Here is a 19,246-nt window from a genome sequence, read left to right as displayed (position 1 = left end):
GGTCTGGATTTAGACATCTCTAGTTGCATCATGGCTAACCAGCACCAGTGGGTGTTGCTGTGAGCCCCAGGGAATAGGAGAAACTTTGAAAGGGACATAAGAATGAAGAACCCATATCAAATGTTTGACCTCTGTTTCTTGCTTGAATGCTGTCTAGCTTTCAATGCCAAGGGAGAACAGTAAAGGTTCCATTATATTAGAATTATTAATAAACATTGCTTACACTACAAATTCAGCTGAATTTAGTAAGAATCTTGTATTTAAAATGAATAGCAGTCAGGGGAATTCTTCAAGGTTTTTCTTTTTCAGGCAACTACATATTAAAATCCTTCATTGATTTCTGTGATGATAAAAGGTAACGTGGCCTCTATAATTTGAGATGAAACTGACCATGTCCTCCTTCACTTTTTCATGTTCACTATCCCAAGAAGTGTGAAAACACAGCAGTCTTCACCACTACCGGCAACACTTAAAGATAGAGGTATCCAACCCAGTAGACCAGGTTAAACAGCAGGAACGATGTTGGAAAAAAGACCCTGGAATAGGAGTCCAGTTCTAAGATGTCTATGTGAATCCGTCCTCTCCTCCATGAGCCAGATTTACATTCTTCATAACAGCAGAAAAAGCTCTGGCAGTCTTTCCCATCCAGACACTCATAGACACAAGTGTCTTCAAATTCTTGCCAGTACATGGCATTGTTCAATGTGATGACTGTAGGCGGCGGTCTTATATCAAGTACAGAATAGTTCTGGGGAGAAGGAAAAAAAAGAGAAAACATTTGAAAAGCTGCCTTGGATTGTGAGGATAGATTCTAGAGATGTGTTGAGCATGCGCAACTAACACTTTTGGATTTACGATCAATGTCACTGCCTTTGCAAATAGGTTTCCATAGAGTAATTTTGATATACAGTCACCAGTTAAATTAATTCTGGGTGTGTATTCTTCACAGATGTTTCAAGGCCTATTATCCATCTAATTTTCATATTTAAAGTGTGTGTTTAAACTACCAGTATATCACAACATGATCATCAAAATCACCTCTTTCTAAAGTTACAATTAAGAATGGTGTCAAAACTATAATTAGAGCAGGCATATGGGCACATCAGTTATTTTATGGGGCAATCTCATCCTTATCAGCAAATAAAGCTGCATTAATGCCACCTATGCTTATCACGAGTGAGAATAATCCCAAAAAATGAAAAAGTCAGCTGAGAATGACTAGAGAAGAAAATTGTTATCAGCACAGACTTCAAATTAACATCACAGGATGCAAACATATTTTAACTCTCTTTATAATAATAATAGTCAAAAATCTTCAAGGCTCTATCTCTCTACCTCTACCTACATGGTAGGGCTCAACTTTCTTCTATCCTGCCTTCTACCCATTCTCTCCTTAACACTTTAACTTCTCCACTGTCATGCCATTTTATTTTCATGCAGCCCTCTCTTGTAACAACCTCCTTTTTCCTAAGCATCAAATCTCTGCAAATCTCATCTCTTCTACTGAAATCAATGGAAATACTCTCATTGACCTCTTTGATCTTTGGATCAGGCCCCAAAAGCACATGCCAAAATTCCCAAGGTATACATGAAATAAGTAAATTGTACAGTTTCTCCTTCCTTTTTCTTTCATCTCCCCCTTTTCCCTGCCCACAACCTCTTTGGATTTATTAATCTTTAATATTAACCCATCTCATTAAGAATGAAAGTTCCTTGGCATAGGACCTTGTTGTCGTCACACCACCATGCATATCAATGTTTATAACAATAATAATATGATACAACATGGTATCACAGGAAATCCATTTTAGCTCTGCATTAAATACTGTGCTACTAAAACACTATCATAACATTTGACTGCAGCTTTATCAGCTTGCAAACTATCACTTTGGCCTGGATCCAAAGGAAGTTACGCATTACAACACTCCGTATCACAATGCCTAGCTTGTAGGTGCCTAGAAAATCACAAGCACAAACTGTGATCCACAAAGACTGAGTTAAGTGCTCATGCTCCGTATACAATGAAAAGGGAGAGCTATGCACCTAACAATGCGATCCACAAATGCCAACACATGAGGTGAGGAGCTCCCGGAGCTAGCCAATGAGAGATGTGGATGAAAGGGGTGTGTTCTAAACCCCACCTCTCTCATGGTGATAGATGCTTAAGTTCAGGCTGCAGGGAGGCACCTATCTCTGCTAGGGATCCATGAACAGCAACCCCTCTCCTGGAGTCAGGCAGCTTAGGCACTTGAGTCATTTCTTGTGAGAATGAGGTAGGTGTTTACCTCACTCTACACAAAACAGGGCAAAGGAAGGATGAGAGGTGATGCCCACCTTATAACTCTTAGCCCAGTGATTAAACCATGCATCTGGGAGACCCACATTCAATTCCCTCCTCTGCCAGAGGGGGGAAGGATTTGAAGAGGGGTCTCCTACCTCTCAGGAATATGCCAAACCACTGAGCTATGAGATATGTTGATGGGGGAGGGGGTGTGCCACAAATTCTCCTGCTGAAGCTGTTCTACTGTGGATAAATACTTAACATCATTGGGCCAGACACAGAGAGTGAGAACATGCACAATAGCGAGAATGACTCTATTCCAGTGAGTGACCCAGAGTCCAGTCTTCTGCTCCAAACACTCCTTAATTATTCAGACTCAATCATTCAAAAATGGCTGAACAAAATAATTTCAGGCATGGGATGTACAAAGTTCTCTAGGAGGAAGAGTAACTTTCCAAAAATAGAACAAAAACAAAAGATCAAAAAAGGAGGGGGAAATTTGAATGCAAAATCTATTTAATAGTTTGATAGTCATGAATATATGTCCCATGATAGTTAGTTTCTATGAGAACTGTACATTCTTTGTTTTTTTTCATTTTTGTTAGTTTAACTTCATGATATAATTTGTATTCACAGTTTCCACATATTACTTTATAAAGCAGACATGCAAAGTTGCATGGGTAAGAATAGGGCAGCAGGAGATGGCACATTTGGCCATCCTAGATCGTTTGGAAAGAGCTTATAGCCAGAGGCATTTATGTTCCTCTCCCAAAGCCAGAAAATAAACTGACCTTTTACCAAAAAAGAAGAAAAACATTCACAGTCAGGCTCAAGCATGACCTTACATTGCAGCATCTTTCATGAATAATTTCAAACTGATGTCAACAATATGTGCATGCATCCATTTGTTGCTATTGAATAAAATAGTGTACTCACCATCATGTGACCAAAACTGACATCAGGTAGCTCAAATAAAGATAAGAGAATCATTCAGAAGAAAAAAAATCTTTACTGTTTTATATTCATCTGGTTTTTAATAACGTTTCTTAAAATATCCCTTAACAAAGGCATGAAACTCCCACTGAACCTTTCATCCACCCAGAATTCTTCTTCACCCATTGACTTCATTTATTTAGTAAATAATAACAAAGCCGGCCTTCAGTCTCATGTCACTTAGCGAACTGCCATATTTTCAGTCAAGACATCTCCCTAGCATTAGCATTATTTCCTCATCTTGACATATACTCCTTAAACGTGTCCTTCTCATAACTGCCATATTTTCTGCATTCAGACTTTCCACACCATTATCTTTTCCATTTTCTCAAAGCCAGCTCACTTCTAGCATGCTATAGAATTCCTTTCAGTAGCACTCTTCTCATGTTGCCTTTCATATACCCCATACATTTATAAGGACTGTTTTAGAAGTTTAATGGAATTTTCACTGAATTGGCTCTTGGCTATATTATTCTAGCTCGTACTCATCTTCCCCCATTATTCCTTTCTTTTATTCTCTTTCCACTTCATGACTTATTTGCTGAATCTTGTCTTTTCCTTCCTTCTTCCTCTTTTCCCTTGAGCTCTCTTTAATTCCATTCTTCTCAACCTGTCTCCTCTAATGCTTCACCTCTTTTATTTCAAATGAACATGTTTCCTTCCTCCAGCCTGGAAAAACAAAATTTCCCTCAACCTTTCTGACTCCTATTTTCCACTAAACATTTTCAGTGGGTGAGCTACTTCTACTCCCTCAGTTTCCTCTTCTCTAGTTCTCTCTTTTATCTCTTGCCTTCTGAATTTGCACTTCACTTCACCATAATGTCTCATAAAGTGAACAACAACATTCTCCTGGGAAAATATTTAAGGACACTTTATTTTAGACTTTTTGGAGGGGACTATTTTTATGTCCCTCTGGCAGGTGCCTTTGCTGCCATGAGTCCAATTGTACTGGGCTCAGAGGGAAACATACACTCTAAAAATGACCTAAAGCTGTTTTCTGAACCTAAAAATGACCACTTTAAAGTTTACTATCTCATTTGCTTATAGAGTTAGGAACAAGTGTGGGTTCCCACTGCAGTGGTAGGGACCTGGGAATCAACTTTTCTAGACATGAAGAGCCATCAGATAACAGACTTCATAACTGGTGTTTTTATGTATATGGAAAAGCTGTTAAAGGTGCAGGACTGAACTTTGTCTGGCCTGGGCCATGTACAGGTACAATTTCTTGGTGGGAATTTCAGACTGGGGGGAGAGAAGAGGAAGAAGGAATCATTTCTGTGGCAGGTTGGGGTTAAATAAATCCCGGGGAGATGATTTCTGTTGAAGGGGCAGGTGATGCAATGAAAAGTTCATGATAAATTGGTTTGTTAATAGATTCTGCAATTCATACACAGGGATATCACTTCTGCCTCCACTCATGTTCACTTCAGCACCATCTCCATGCAACACTGATGCTCACATTCTTCATACCCACCACTTACTCTCTCTCTGTCATGCCCAACTGGGTACACATCCACCTTTCACTCTCTCCACCCTCTGTACATTCAGACACACACCCTATTCATTTTCTGAAGCCCCACTCTTCACTTTCTGCACTCCCATACATATGTACTCACCCACCATTCATCCCTACTGCAACTTGTCATTCTCTGCTCTTCCTGCGATGTGCCCCAACCCACCACCCCCCATTCACCCCTCACCTTCTGTTCTAGACACCTCTGCTGCACCCCCTCAGTTCCTCATTCCCTCAGCTCGGGGCCCTGTCTCCCTCTTTCCCCACTTTCACTCCTTAAGGCCTTATTCAAAAATCCTTGCAACTGGGGCTGGACAAGGAATCTGTGCTACTTAAGAACCTCTAGATTTATTTTCAGTGGGGGAGCCACTTTCCTTTCCATTCACCTGCACAGCTGAAAGGCAGGGAAAGGAATAGAAGGAAGGCCTGCTGCTGTGGAATGTATTGCATTTGGCAGCAACACGCTTGATGCCTACAGCAACTACTTTCCCACCTTCTTGCTGGAATTGATCAAGAATTGGGGAGGGTCTAGGCAGGGTGGGGTTGGGGTGTTATTTTGCAAAAGCATATGGAGGGACCATTGCCATGACTGGCTGTGTGAAAGATTCCCTCTCAGTATTACGCTCTATGCCCTTCATTAGTAATCTTAGGTGACCACATCTTACCGACTTTTTCTTCTTGGTACAGTTTGGCTTCTTGCAGCTTGAGTAGTAGTTGAGGGTTGCATACTCCATCAGAGCAGCAAAGACAAATAAAAAGCATACAGTCACAAACAGATCCATGGCAGTGACGTAGGAGACACGGGGTAAAGACTTTCTTGCAATGGTACTCAATGTTGTCATGGTCAATACAGTGGTAATACCTGCACACAGAAATTGCATTTAAATGTATACATATCATTTCTTAATAGAAAAGCAGAAACTTTGGAAACACACACACAAGATAGGGGACTAACATCCAACCAAGCAGTTACAGGAAACTGATTATCCCCATATGATATCAATGGATCACTGAATAGTGGTTAACATAAAACATTGAGTGAAAAATTAAATCCTCAGTAGAGTGGGTAGACAAATGGTAAATATTTTGCACAAAACATTTCAAAACCAAGGAAACATTTGCCTCTGGTATTTTTAATACCCCCCCCCCCGAAATTCTTACATTTTTCTTTTTTCAGTGCCCCTCCCCTGCCTTTCCCTCCCCATTCCCCTTTTCTTTCTCCTGTTTCAGTGGCAGGTGCCGGGTGAAGGGAGGCAGAAAACGGGGGGAATACCTAAACCTGGAAAAATTGGGGTTTGGGTTTTTCAATTCAAAACTGAAAAATATTGATGAAAAAATTTCTCACACAAAGTCAAAAAGCCACTGTTTGTCAAAGGAAGTTTTGATTTTTTTGACCAGCTGTAATGGTCAATAAGGATTTAGGCCCTAGTCCTGCAATTGGCTGCTTGCTGGCCAACTGTTGCTTCCATGCACAGCCTCACTGGCTGAAGTCAATATCAATCAACAGCAGCAGCAGTCTGCCCAGATGTTATCAATTTACAGGATCAAGGCCTTAAGCCTTAAAATTCTCTCTCTGTCCCCATGTATGTAGCCTGGATGAAAATTGAGGCTTATATGAACTGTTACTGTAATTTGAAGAAAGTGGCCAGTTTCCAGGGGTGAAAGTAACTTAAAGGACTTACTGGTATGCCGGAGTCCTGAGCAGGGGCGGGGCCTCGACTGGAAGGGGTGGGGCCTCAACCGGAAGGTGGCAGGACCTTTAGAGCCCCAGGCCCTTTGAATCAAGATTTAAAGGGCCCCAGGCTCTGACTGCAGTAGTGGCGGCTGGGAGCCCCAGGCCCTTTAAATCACTGCCAGAGCTATCAGCTGCAGAGGCGGCTGGGAGCCCCGGGGCTCAGGTGCGATTTAAAGGGCCCGGGGCTCTGGCCACTGCTACCACAGTGGAGCCCTGGGCCCTTTAAATCACCGCCGGAGCCCTGGGGGGTCCCGGCCACCTCTGCTACCTGGGGGTTCCGTCAGTGGGGCTCTAGCAGCAATTTAAAGGGCTCGGGGCTCCAGCCACTGCTGGGAACCTCAGGCCCTTTAAATTGCCGCCAGGGGAAGCTGGTCCAGTACGGCGTACCGGCTTACTTTCACTTATGCCAGTTTAGTTCAGAATCCATTCTTTCAAATATAGTATCTTGGATGAACAGACTAATATTTAATGTAATATGAATTATCTTGATGTAAAATATGCTGAAACCACACAATCTGGTTTGTACTGGAAGTGAAAGCTGTTTGTGTGCGTTGTTCATATGTGGAAGTGGCTCTGCCTGAGAAATAAAGACAATGTTTCCATTTTTGGACTAGTACTGGCAATACTTTTTTGGGGGGAATCAAAAGGCTTTTACAGAAAAATTAAAAAATAAAAACTCCTGGATGGCTTGGAAGAATTTAAAGCACCGTTTGAACTACACCCCAAAAGACATACTTTAAAACAGCATAGGTATAAACAATGTTAACTGTTGTAGGAGCAGCTGTGATCTGTATGCTCTGTGTGACTATGCTATCTATGTATAACCTGTATGCTCAAAAGGTCAGTTACACTTCCCCTCTCCCTCCCTTTGTCTCCTCTCCCTCTTTGAATACCTGTGAAGTGGCTTTCCCCCTCCCCCTCCCTCCTGGAATGCTTGTGGGATGAATGGGCTGCTTGAGCAGCTGGAAGATCAGAAGAGCTCCCAGGTTGACAAGGTGTCTGGGACTCTAATTAGGCAGCGCTCACACACCCAATGCATGGACACTGCCCAAGGTGGAGTGTGACCAACCAGACGCGGCCAAGTCATCTCTAGTCACAGGCCATGAGGAGCAGGTCCTTAAAAGGGGAATGGCCATGTGCTCAGCAGTGCACTCACAAGCTTGTACCTCCCATAAAGGCCCTTCGCCTGGACCTCCTGCCAATGGTTCGCCGTGTTGCATTTCATCTTGCCTCGGGAAGACTTACCTTCATCGCACCGTCCATTGCTGCGCTGTGGGACACTTACCTTGAAAGATCCTGACATCTCCAGTGCTGTGCCTGTCCTGGGAGCATGAGTATGACACTCCCCTCCCCCCTTTCTTTTGAGCTTAGCTATCAGTATAATAAACGTGCTGCTTTCTGCCAAACTCTGGTGGGTCATTAGTCCTCCCTAAGCTTACTAGCTGCCCCAATTTCGGGTAACATTACTGGTGGAGAATGTGGGCAGCTTAGTGGAGGATTTAACCCAAGAGTAGGGGTCCCCTGGTGCCCCCCGTTGTCTCTTGAGTGGGTCCAGCTCAAGCCTGTGTGAAAAAGTGGAAGGCTAGCAACCCACTGCAGGAAGAAAAGGACGCCGCTGCTAAGTATGCCACTGTGGGGCAAGGGGAAGAAAAAGGCGAAGCAGCCCGAGGAAGAATACACCCCCCGTTGGGGAGCGGCGCCACCGCTCGGGGTGTTGTTAGAATGGCTCCAAAAGAAAGGGCCAGACCCTTGGATACCAGGGGCGGTTTCACCTGGGAGTACAATTCCTGAACTAGAGCTCATGTTGGATAAATATGTATTTATATACGGTCCCAATAAGGTGGGACAGGATCGTGCAGCCGCCTGGCTGCTGTGGCAAGCAGGCTGGCAATGGCAGGCGGCAAAGATTCAGCTTGCCACTCAAGGACCGATGTAATGAGTTGGAGAAGGAACAGGATAAGGTCCCCTGGTGCCGCCCCAGAAACAATACAAGTATCCTCCTGAGGCAGAGCAAGCTGTGGGTGAGATATTGGATGCCCTGATAGACCAGGGAGTGGTTTGTTTAACTTCCTCTCCTTTCAACTCCCCCATCTGGCCGGTCCGCAAGGCAGACGGGAAGACCTGGCGACTAACTATATATTACGGCCGGATCAATGCTTGCACGCCACAGCAGGCTCCAGTGGCAGACATGACCGCACTGTTGGAAAGTATTCCGCCCGAGGCACAGTGGTTTTCAGTAATTGATTTAGCAAACTGCTTCTTCGCCCTGCCCCGGCTCCAGAGAGCCAAGACCGATTTGTGTTTATCTTTCGCAATACCCAGTATACGTTCCCCAGGGATTCCACAGTTCCCCCATGCTAGCTCACCAAGCCGTGACTAGCACCCTAGACCCTCTCTGACTGGCCATGGGACCTCAGAGGGAAAATGGATACACCGCGGACAACTCAAACGAGCAGGGTCTACCGCTGTGGGAGCACTGTGCTAATTTGTTTCTAAGCTTCTATCTTTCAGCCTCTGAACCGGAACATTAGGAGAGCTGGTACCAGCTGAAGAGTTATAGAAATACCATGGTTATAGTGTCTCGACAAAGTCTGTGTTCAGTGTTCTGTGTTGCATGTTCTGTGTCTGTCTCTGGTTGGTGTCCTGTTCTAGCATTGGGTCCAGAGAGAGAGGGGATTCTACACTAGACAGGGTAAATGCCTTTTCCTCTCTCTACTTCCCCCATCTCCAACCAAATTATCAATCACATCCACCTCTGTCCAAAAGACTTTGGTCCCCAATGCATCAGGTTTATTTTTTGGTAGGTTCTCTAATAATAATTTTGTTGTTGATTTTTTGATACATTTGTATTGTTAGTTACATTTTCTTGTATTGTTAATTCCACTTTCCTCTATGCACCCTGGTTCTACTTCCCCAAGCCCTGAAGGGTAGCTCATGGGCCCCCATAACCTGTACAACTAAATGTTAGTTTAAGTATCAGCAACATCACCAAGTTCTCTGTTACTGTGTATCTTCCAAATCAGTTTTACCTTGCATGACAACTGTGGTACTCCTACAAATCTTATTTGTTGTGTGTATTTAAGGGTTAGGGTTAACTTTTATTGTTTGATGGCTATTGCAGCATCAAACTTGGGCCTCATTTTGTTTGTCAATAAACCCAATTATTGTAATGGTGATGGTTTTATTGTATTCCCAATTATTATAATTGTGATTGTTTGCATTTGTGTTTATATTATATCTGGTGTTTAGTCAATTGTAATGGTTTTAGTTATATTCACCTGGTTATGATTGTTTGGTTTGTTTGCAACAGATCACCTGTGCCCTACAACAACAACAACTACTGTATTGATCATAGATCAAGGGGCGGAGTTTTGTAGGAGCAGCAGTGATCTGTATGCTATGTATAACCTGTATGCTCAAAAGGTTTGTTACACTTTCCCCCCTCTTTTGTCTCCTCTCCCTCTTTGAATACCTGTGAAGTGGCTTTCCCCCTCCCGCTGCCTCCTGGAATGCTTGTGGGATGAATGGGCTTCTTGAACAGCTGGAAAATCAGAAGAGCTCCCCAGGTTGACAAGGTGTCTGGGACTCTAATTAGGCAGCGCTCACACACCCAATGCATGGACACTGCATGGACACTGTCCAACGTGGAGTGTGACCAACCAAATGCAGCCAAGTCATCTCTAGTCGCAGGCCATGAGGAGCGGGTCCTTAAAAGGGGAAGAGGCCATGTGCTCAAAAGTGCACTCACAAGCTTGTACCTCCCATAAAGGCCCTTCACCTGGACCTCCTGGCCAGTGGTTCGCCACGTTGCATTTCATCGTGCATCGGGAAAACTTACCTTCATCGCACCGTCCATCACTGCGCTGTGGGACACTTACCTTGAAGGATCCTGACATCTCCAGTGCCGTGCCTGTCCTGGGAGCATGAGTATGAGAGTGTGAGTGTGACACCCCCCCCCATCAGTATAATAGACGTGCTGCTTTCTTCCAAACTCTGGTGGGTCATTAGTCCTCCCTAAGCTTACTAGCTGGTCCAATTTTGGGTAACATTAACTACAAAAAGAAGAGTAATGTTTTGCAGCAGCATGCAGCATTTGAAATATCAGTGGGGTGACAAAACCTATGCCTCACAGTCAGCGCCGTATTATTGCCTAGGCCGACAAGGCCTAGGCCTAGGGCGGCAAATTTTCAGGGGCGGAAGCTCCCCTCTGCGCCCCGCTCCCCTGCTCCAGCTCACCTCCGCCTCTTCTGCAAGCGTGCCGTGGCGTCCTGTTTCTCTCCCCTCCTGTTTCACGGGGCAGGAGGGAGGGGGGAGGAGGGGGAACGCCACGTGCTGGGGGAAGAGGCGGGGTCGGGGGCAGGGATTTGGGGAAGGGATCCAATAGGGGAAGAGAGGGGGCGGAGTTGGGGCGGGGACTTTGGGGAGGGGGTTGGAATGTGGGCGGGAAAAGGGCGGAGTCGGGGCGGGGCCAGGGCGGCAATTATTTCTCGGCTTAGGGGCGGCAAAATTATTAATCCGCCACTGCTCACAGTAAAATTACTGTCCACATATAGTACTCTTTTTGATACCGATACAGCAATGTCTATGGATTACGTTTACCTAACTTTACTCTTCTCTTTATAAAAGATTGCCGGCACTTGATTTGTAGTGTTTGTTATGGACTAAAGTGATTCACAAGGATCCAATCCTCTCCCACATCATATTTAATAGCTATAAAACCACCCGGGAGAGCTAGCAAGCTGAAGTGCTAGCAGGGTGTTTACACCACGCAGCTCTACATCTCCTTTATGTCAAAGGGTAAATAATGCTATCTGTCAGGGGTCTAAAATGTGCCTCTGACATCAGCAGCAGGATAAAGAACACTTTGCTGAAGCTGAACCCAGACAAGCCTGAGATGATGCTGATGGAAAGAAGGGAGTGCTCTGAAGAATTTTTCTCTTCCATAACAGCCTCTGAAGGCATTGGTTCTCAGGCCTTGGAGATACCTAGATACCCAAATAATCATGGAGGCAAAAAGCTTCCACTTCTAGAAGGTCATGCCTGATCCTATCAGAGACAGATGTGGCCACAGTAATCCATGCACCTGTAATTCAACTACTATGGCTCAACTACTATGATTCTCTGTATCAAGGTAGGAAGTCCAATATCCTGAAAAAGCTGCTGCTAGTTTAGAACACAACGACGTCCCTGCTCAGCAACACATCATAGCAGAGCTTTGCACTGATTCCCCCATGAACTCACAGCCAGTTCATAGTCTCTGTCTTGATTCACAGAGTTGTTCTTCGCTAACAGGGAGACTGTCTCTCTCTCTCTTATCACAGCCTCCAATGATCGGTATGTTCCACAGGCACAATGAAATTACAGACAAAAGGGGCAACTTGGGACCCTGGGAGCTTCACCCAGACCAGGGGTCGGCAACCTCTGGCACGCGGCTCGCCAGTGTAAGCACTCTGGCGGGCCGGACCAGTTTGTTTACCTGCCGCCTCCGCAGGTTCAGCCGATCGCAGCTCCCACTGGCCGCGGTTCGTTGCTCCAGGCCAATGGGGGCTGCGGGAAGAGGCGCGGGCCGAGGGATGTGCTGGCTGCAGCTTCCTGCTGCCCCCATTGGCCCGGAGCAGGGAACCGTGGCCAGTGGGAGCCGCGATTGGCCGAGCCTGTGGAGGTGGCAGGTAAACAAACTGGTCCAGCCCCTCAGGGTGCTTATCCTGGTGAGCCGCATGCCAGAGGTTGCCGACCCCTGATCCAGACTATGAAACTCCTCAGCTAAATGAACTGAAAGTGACTAAGAACCTGGCCACATTCACAACCTCCATGCAAAACCCATCTCTTTGACTGAATGTTCTGACAACAACACTTTTACACTCCCACTGCTCACTCGATCTTTTATTTTATAAAAACAAAAAACAAAAACAAAAATCCTAAACTCCACTTCCTGAAAAAGAAGACAGAGATTTTTGTTCTTAGTCTTGGAGGGTACTTTGTCATAGATTCAGAGTAACTGCACCTGTATTCCCTGTCCATGGTCCCTCAAGGGCTCCCAGACATCACCTCTCCAGGGCGGAGACTTGTGTCTCCCTCCCTCCTGACAACATGTTTTAAGTCTGCACTGCTCCCTGAACTACACTGCAATATCCCTAGCAAACCAGTCTGCCTTTGCTTTCTCTCCAAGGGCTATGACTAGTGTATTGCCAGCAGATACAAGTCACCACACAGCTTCTTCTAAGCGAGCACGTTTATTCTTAAGGTAAAAGCATTACAGAGAAAACATATAAAAACAATAAACTTTTCTATATGCATGATAAAAGCCTACCAGAGGTCACCCAGAAAGAAGGCCCCGAGTCAGTTTAAACTCAGGATATTTATCCACAAGTCCTTCCTTTCTCTGTTGTTCTCTGGAGAATCCAGTTTGAACCAGTATATGTGAGCCTCCCCCTTTCCCCCGGGAGGGGGACTTCTCTGGGAGGGAGGTTTATAAGCTGGCTGATTTGCCTTAATTACCGCCCACTGTTTTAAGTTCCTGGAGGAGTCGTGGTAGCCGTCCCCCATGGAGTCGAACACAATTATACATAAACCATTCATTTAAAACTATGGACCCCAAAGATAGATGTTGCAACTCCATGCAGTATCACACTTGGATACTACAGTGATGGGTGCTAGGATCAGAACCTCGTTAGATAGAAGACCACAGTAGGAATGGGCAGGAGCTGGGCCAGAGTTGCAGATACAGTGGCATTTGAAAGGGCAGACACAGGGGAAAGTGTGTAGCATCTCTTCACCCTGGCTTGGGGCTGGATTTCATCTCCCCAACCACATTTGGAGCTCAAAAATTCAGGCTTTATGCAAATAAGATGCCATTGCCTAGGGTATGTCTGCACTGGAGCTGGCAGGTGTACATTCCAGCTTTCGGAGACATACCTGAGTGAGCTCTGATTGAGCTAGCACACTAAAAATAGCGTGTAACCAGGGTGATGTGAATGGTGGGAGGGGCTACCCTGAGAACAAATACAATAAACAAGCACTGAAAGCTATTTTTGAAGTAATAAAAATTTAGTCCATTGTGTATAAGCAATAGAAACACTGTTTTTAAACATTAAAATCTGTTTTATAGTATCACATAGTGAGCAGGAATGGAACAAAAGGCATAAAACACTATACATCGAGCGTATATCTAGATGCCATATACATCAATAAGAACCAACACCTATTTTTTCCCCAAAATAGTATCTAGATTCTTTACCCTGGCCTCACTGCTACTCTGTGTGAGATCATTTTGGTGGATGATGTCCAGGAGGTTCTATGATAGACCTCTTATTGTGGGAAGAGCCTTCCACCCTGTTCTAAAATTTGCAATGCTCCAGAACTGTCTGTCAGTTTTTTAAGACCTACCAAAGATCTGAAATTACTATCAGTCATCCTGATCTCATTTCCGCAGCTTCATGTCACAGCTGGCGTTAATGCCCTCAGTCAGAGAAGTGTATGTGTTTAAATTTATTTTCTGTCAGTGACATCAATACTAAATTTACTATTTTATAAATCAAATAAGACTTTCCAGCAAACTAAGGTAGCTCAGGGGATTCAGAATGGGTGAACAATGTTTTACCTTTAGGTCACTGGTATGAATTTAATCGTGATCAATACTTACATTAATATTTTACCATCTGATAGCTGCTTACAGGACTTCACTATGCAAAGAAAATTAGTGGTCTGAATCTGGCAGTCTCAGAGGACTCATGGATTACATGGTTAGAGAGGCTCAATTACCCTCTTACATCTAAGGGTATCTTCTGCCAGGCAAGAATAATGGCACGTTGAGGGGGCAGCATGGGGAAGATTGTTGCCCAAGCTGTAGCTAGTTTGTAGGTAAGAATTTCATTTTCTCCGTCTTCCAATCTTGGCAACTTTCATGAACACTAAATTCATTTTCAAAACGTAAGTGACTGAAGGATGGAAGTGAAAGGAAAGTGATGTGAGTTTTTATTAAGTGCCAACATCGGGCTTGACGACTGCTGTATATTTGACACTTGCAATTTCAGATGCTATATGGTAACATAACCATAATAGTATCAGATAATGGAATGCGCTAACACCCTACCTATATATGTATATAGATACAGTATATCAGAAGAAGGCAGTTTGCTGAAAACTTCAGTTAAATTAAACCCTCTGAATTTCAATAAAAAACACCCCCATAGTTTACCCAGTGTAATTTTTCTTCTCTTTAAACGCCTGTCAACATATCTAGATTGGTAGCTTTGGAAGAAGGTAATTTTCATAGTTAATGAGAAGTACAAATATTAGAAAGCAATTCCAGCCCTGTAGATTGAGGCATTTACACAAGGAGGCAGCATAGTCTAGTGGTTAGAACACATAACTGGCAGTCAGGACTCGTGTGTTATCTGCCTATCCCTGACACTGACTCAGTGTGATCTGAGGGTAACTTCATCTCTCTGTTCCTCATCCCTTGGTTTGTAAAGCAGGGGAAAATGACACCCATCTTTTAAAAAAGAAACGCTTTGAGATCTTCATATTCAGGTGCTAGTGTTTGTGTATGTGCCGTGCCATAATAGGGATTATTACTACAGTTCTATTGTCCTCTCAGAACTAAATATCCCTTATTTCATTATTTCAGTATATTTCAGTATATATCTAGCTCATTACTGATAGCTGTGCAGAAGGGGGGTAAAGCCTTTATTTTATACAACCCAGAGCAGTTGCCAATAGCTCAGCACATTACTCATTAATTTCAGGGAGTGAAATTTTTTCCCTGATGTAACGCCATTTAAGTCAATGAAGTTACATCAGGGGCAAATTTGCCCCCTTCCCCAAGTCTATAAATCATTTTGACTGATTAGCATTAATGATCTAGAAAACCCAGGATGATTTCAGTGAGTAGCCGTTAGCTGTGTTACACACAAATGCACACTGTACTATTTTTAGAAGCGGGTACAATGTATGCTACTTTTCAATTCAGACAGATTTCTTGTTCAAATTATGTAAGTGCACTAAAGCAAATAAAGAGCACTAATGTGGCTATTCTGAAGATTTACAGTAAACTGACCATTGGGAGACATTTGGGCTCTGATGGGGCACAAGGACATATGTCCCACCTATGCATTACTTTCTAGTTGCTTGATGTAATTTATATTTTTAGACCAGTAACTAAAGGTTTAATTATGTCTCAGAATTATATCCACATGGACTTCTCTGAACTCTATCTAACCAAAAAGAGTTGGGCACCTAATTCATCTAGATCTAGACTGCTTGGAAAACTTTAGCTTAGTTTCTAATTTGACACTCACCCATTGCTATCAGAATGTCTTGTTCCTACTGGATAGAGGTCTTCAGGAACATTCAAGACAATACATTGGTGTGACTAAAATTCTAACCTTCACTCTTGTCTAATTAGTTTGGAAATGGACCTATGCAGTATAAGTACATGAGCTTTCTGAGAGATAGCGCACAAGCAAGCTATTTCTAGTAAGAGAAAGCACTTGACACTTTTTTTTTCTCCTGGTTTGTTGTTTTTAATGAAAATCAGGCATTGTGAAACATAATCCAGATGGGTGATTTGTGATTCTTCAGTACACAATATTGTCTCACACGTTTATTGACACACTGTGGTTAATCTTTCCGTGTCTCTATTGATACAGCTAATTTAAGAGAATTGCATTAGTACCATAGGGCCTGATTCTCATTTACAGTAAGGCCTCCTTATACCCCACTGGCAGTTGAAAATGGCCTTAAAATTTTAAAGCCCCTTTCTACTGCTAGAGTAGCAATGTAGAGACACAATACTGTAAATAAGAATCAGGCCTCCAGTCTTTTGTTTCTGGAAAATGGGGTTCAAATTATGCATATCTGGAATTCTGAAGGACATTTATAGTATATAGCTGTTCAATTCAAAGCTTACCAATGCAACACTCAGCAGGATTTGGAGTGTTACACCCAAGCAGAAAATCAGAACACACTTGTCAAAAGGGTTGCTAAGGTTTGTGAATTTCTGGAGTGGAATTGGGACATTTATGATTTTGTGTTGACCTCATGGGAAGTAATTTTTTAGTGTTGCATTATTTGTTTTTAATTAACTAATGTATGCTCTCAGCAGTCTTATTGCAAGTTCTCCCAAGTCTCTTCCCGTTACTGCTCCTGTTGCATACCTCCATCATAATGAACCATCTATGACTTGAAGAGATATCCTCTGTCATTCACTAAGAATAAAGGCTCATTTAACCCTGTAGCAAGATGGGCTGTGTACTTACAGCAGGAACCGCTGATGTTTGGATTCATTGCTGAAACAAAGTGGTAGCTAGTGGAAAGCCTATACTTAAAACATATTTTTAGTAACATATTTCTGCTGTCATTCATCGTGATGAGCTGGACCATCATTTTAAGATGTTAGTTTTGCTCATTTATGTGATGCAGAATGGTTCAGGCCAGGTGCTGACAAACCTTAATAAATGGCTGCACAGCAACATGCCTCACTGAGTTACGGACTCTGCTAAAATTTTCAAATGTGCTTAAGGTATTTAGGAGTCCAAAGCCTTCTGGTGAGATGTAAGCTCCTAAATCCCTTAAGCACATTTGAAATTTTCATCTTTATTGCCTCCAGAGCTCTGTGTTCTGAGCTGGAAGCTACATCACTCAGGAGGTGGGTGGCTGCCCTGATTCACTCATTTGCTGGAAGAAATGATAATGCTAGACTGAGGCACTCTGAACAGCCAATAAACATTGCAGTCTTGAACTAAATGGCTTCCTCTTGCGACTTTGTGAGAGAACAAACTCGTGGGAATGGGGAATTCCTCTAAGAGTCTAGCTCCCCAGTGTGATCTTAGTAAGCTAGCTTGCAGAAACAGGTTTAGATAAGGACTCGTGATCATTTTCGGTTCAATAAGTCATTTTTAAAGAATTTTTCCTATATAGAAAAGGGGCAGATGGTGATGACCTGTGCATAGCTGCTAGGAGGGTCAGAAAGCTTTGTGAAAAAGACCTCCCCCGTTACAGGGGGCCCTCCCCACCTGCCCCCCGCAACAGCAGTCCCTGTTCATTCCTAGGGAACTACTCAGCCAAAAGGGGGTAGTGAGACTACAGCCCTGATCCCCCTCCATCTGCCATCCCCCACCCCTGGTATTTTCTCTAAAGGGACAGGCTATTTGTGTCAGCATAAGAGTTGTGCAAAGTGAGTATCCCACTGGGTGCAGAGCAGCTCTTGGAAAGATTATGCTTCCTTGAGGCAAAATTTCCCATGTGCTATTCCTGGGATGGTGCACTGACCAGGGCTCAGGCATACCAGCCCCAATGGAGCCCCAATGTCTTTCCTTCTGTTTTAATGTGTACATAGTTAATCTCCTATTATAACCCCGCCCCTGTGTTCCTGATACTTGCACAGCCTGAAGTTTTTGTGTTAGACTTTGAAAATTCTGCCCAATTATTTTTAACATAGCCTACATTTAAGCTCCTAAATCCACACTTTGCCACTTATATAAGTGACCTGATTTTCAGAGGTGTTGGAGAGCTGCCAGCACCTCTGAAAAACAGGACTCTTATTTATGTACCTAGCTCTAGGCACTCAAGCATCATCATTTTGGACAAATTTCTTCTTATCCATCAACATTTGTCTGTCTATAAATATAACATAAGGAACAGCAGCTTAAGGATGGAAGGAAGGAAGCAGTCTACTGTGCCTATCATTCAAAAATCCTACTAGAGAAACCACAGAAGGATTAGCGAAGCAATCATTTATTCTGAGCTATTATGCAAACAAAACAGGTGGCAGAGTCATTTATTTTTAATTGTCCCTTTAAAACTCAAATACCAAATTCCCTTGTCACAACTGGCTTTTAGGCCTGTAGGAGCTGGCTGTGACGATGTACAGTACATATCTAATGCCCAGAGACATTGGTCTCCTAATTGGAAAGGAGATGAAATTTTCAAATGGTAAAGCAGGATATTTGTTAATATTCAACACAGTGATAGAACAGAAAGAATTAAGACCTTACCTAGTGCTGTTCTTGCTGGTGTAGCATCTTTTTTAATCCAGAATGATACCCAGGATAACACAACTGTTAAGATGCAGGGTATGTATGTTTGAATAGTGAAGTATCCCATTCTTCTACTTAAATCGAAGTATATAGTCATGACTATGTAATCACCTGCAACAACAGGAAAGAAGCCAAAAAGAATATTGTGATGAAGTTCAGTTACTCAGTCGCCTCACTGGTAATCTTTAGAGCAAGTATTGTTTCAAATATGCAAAGTGTATGAAATATTTCCTTGTATTCTGAGACCATCTGTGCAAAAAAGCCCAGGCACAATGCAGCTGAATTAAAGCTTTCTCACTCAGAATTTCCTTTGTTTTATCCCTTTGATAGAAATTTCAATGTTTCTGGACAGCTGGTGTGAGGCGGGGAGTGGAGATAAGATTCTTCCTCTCACCTGATCTTGACTAATAGGTTTTCCGAAGGCCTCTCTGCTTCCTGAGGCTGGAACTTCAGAATGATTCCATGGTAAGTATCACTATCATAGAATATCAGGGTTGGAAGGGACCTCAGGAGGTCATCTAGTTCAACCCTCTGCTCAAAGGGGGACCAATCCCCAGACAGATTTTTGCTCCAAATGGCCCCCTCAAGGATTGAATTCACAACCCTGGGTTTAGCAGGTCAATGCTCAAACCACTGGGCTATCCCTCCCCACCACTAGGCTACCATCTTCCCACAAACTTGCAGTG

General features: G+C 43.5%; 1 protein-coding gene across 1 annotated transcript in view; it reads right to left on the bottom strand.

Annotated features, from left to right (window-relative positions):
- Window positions 1-213: 213 nt before the first annotated feature.
- The window catches only part of LOC112109713 (gamma-aminobutyric acid receptor subunit gamma-3), a 514,545-nt gene continuing 495,512 nt past the window's right edge, over window positions 214-19,246 (bottom strand). The window contains exons 7-10 of the mRNA XM_026648999.1: window positions 18,519-18,671; window positions 5,457-5,649; window positions 1,458-1,467; window positions 214-748 (exon numbers count right to left, since the gene is read on the bottom strand). Coding sequence (XP_026504784.1) covers window positions 470-748; window positions 1,458-1,467; window positions 5,457-5,649; window positions 18,519-18,671 — 635 coding nt within the window. The 3' untranslated portion in view covers window positions 214-469. The remainder of the gene's footprint in view (window positions 749-1,457; window positions 1,468-5,456; window positions 5,650-18,518; window positions 18,672-19,246) is intronic.

The sequence above is a fragment of the Terrapene carolina genome, unplaced genomic scaffold, assembly GCF_002925995.2.
Source record: "Terrapene carolina triunguis isolate 2854851 unplaced genomic scaffold, T_m_triunguis-2.0 Scaffold23, whole genome shotgun sequence".
NCBI lineage: Eukaryota > Metazoa > Chordata > Testudines > Emydidae > Terrapene > Terrapene triunguis.
The sequence above is the reverse complement of the archived record's forward strand: the minus strand, read 5'-3'. Positions and strand labels throughout refer to the sequence as shown.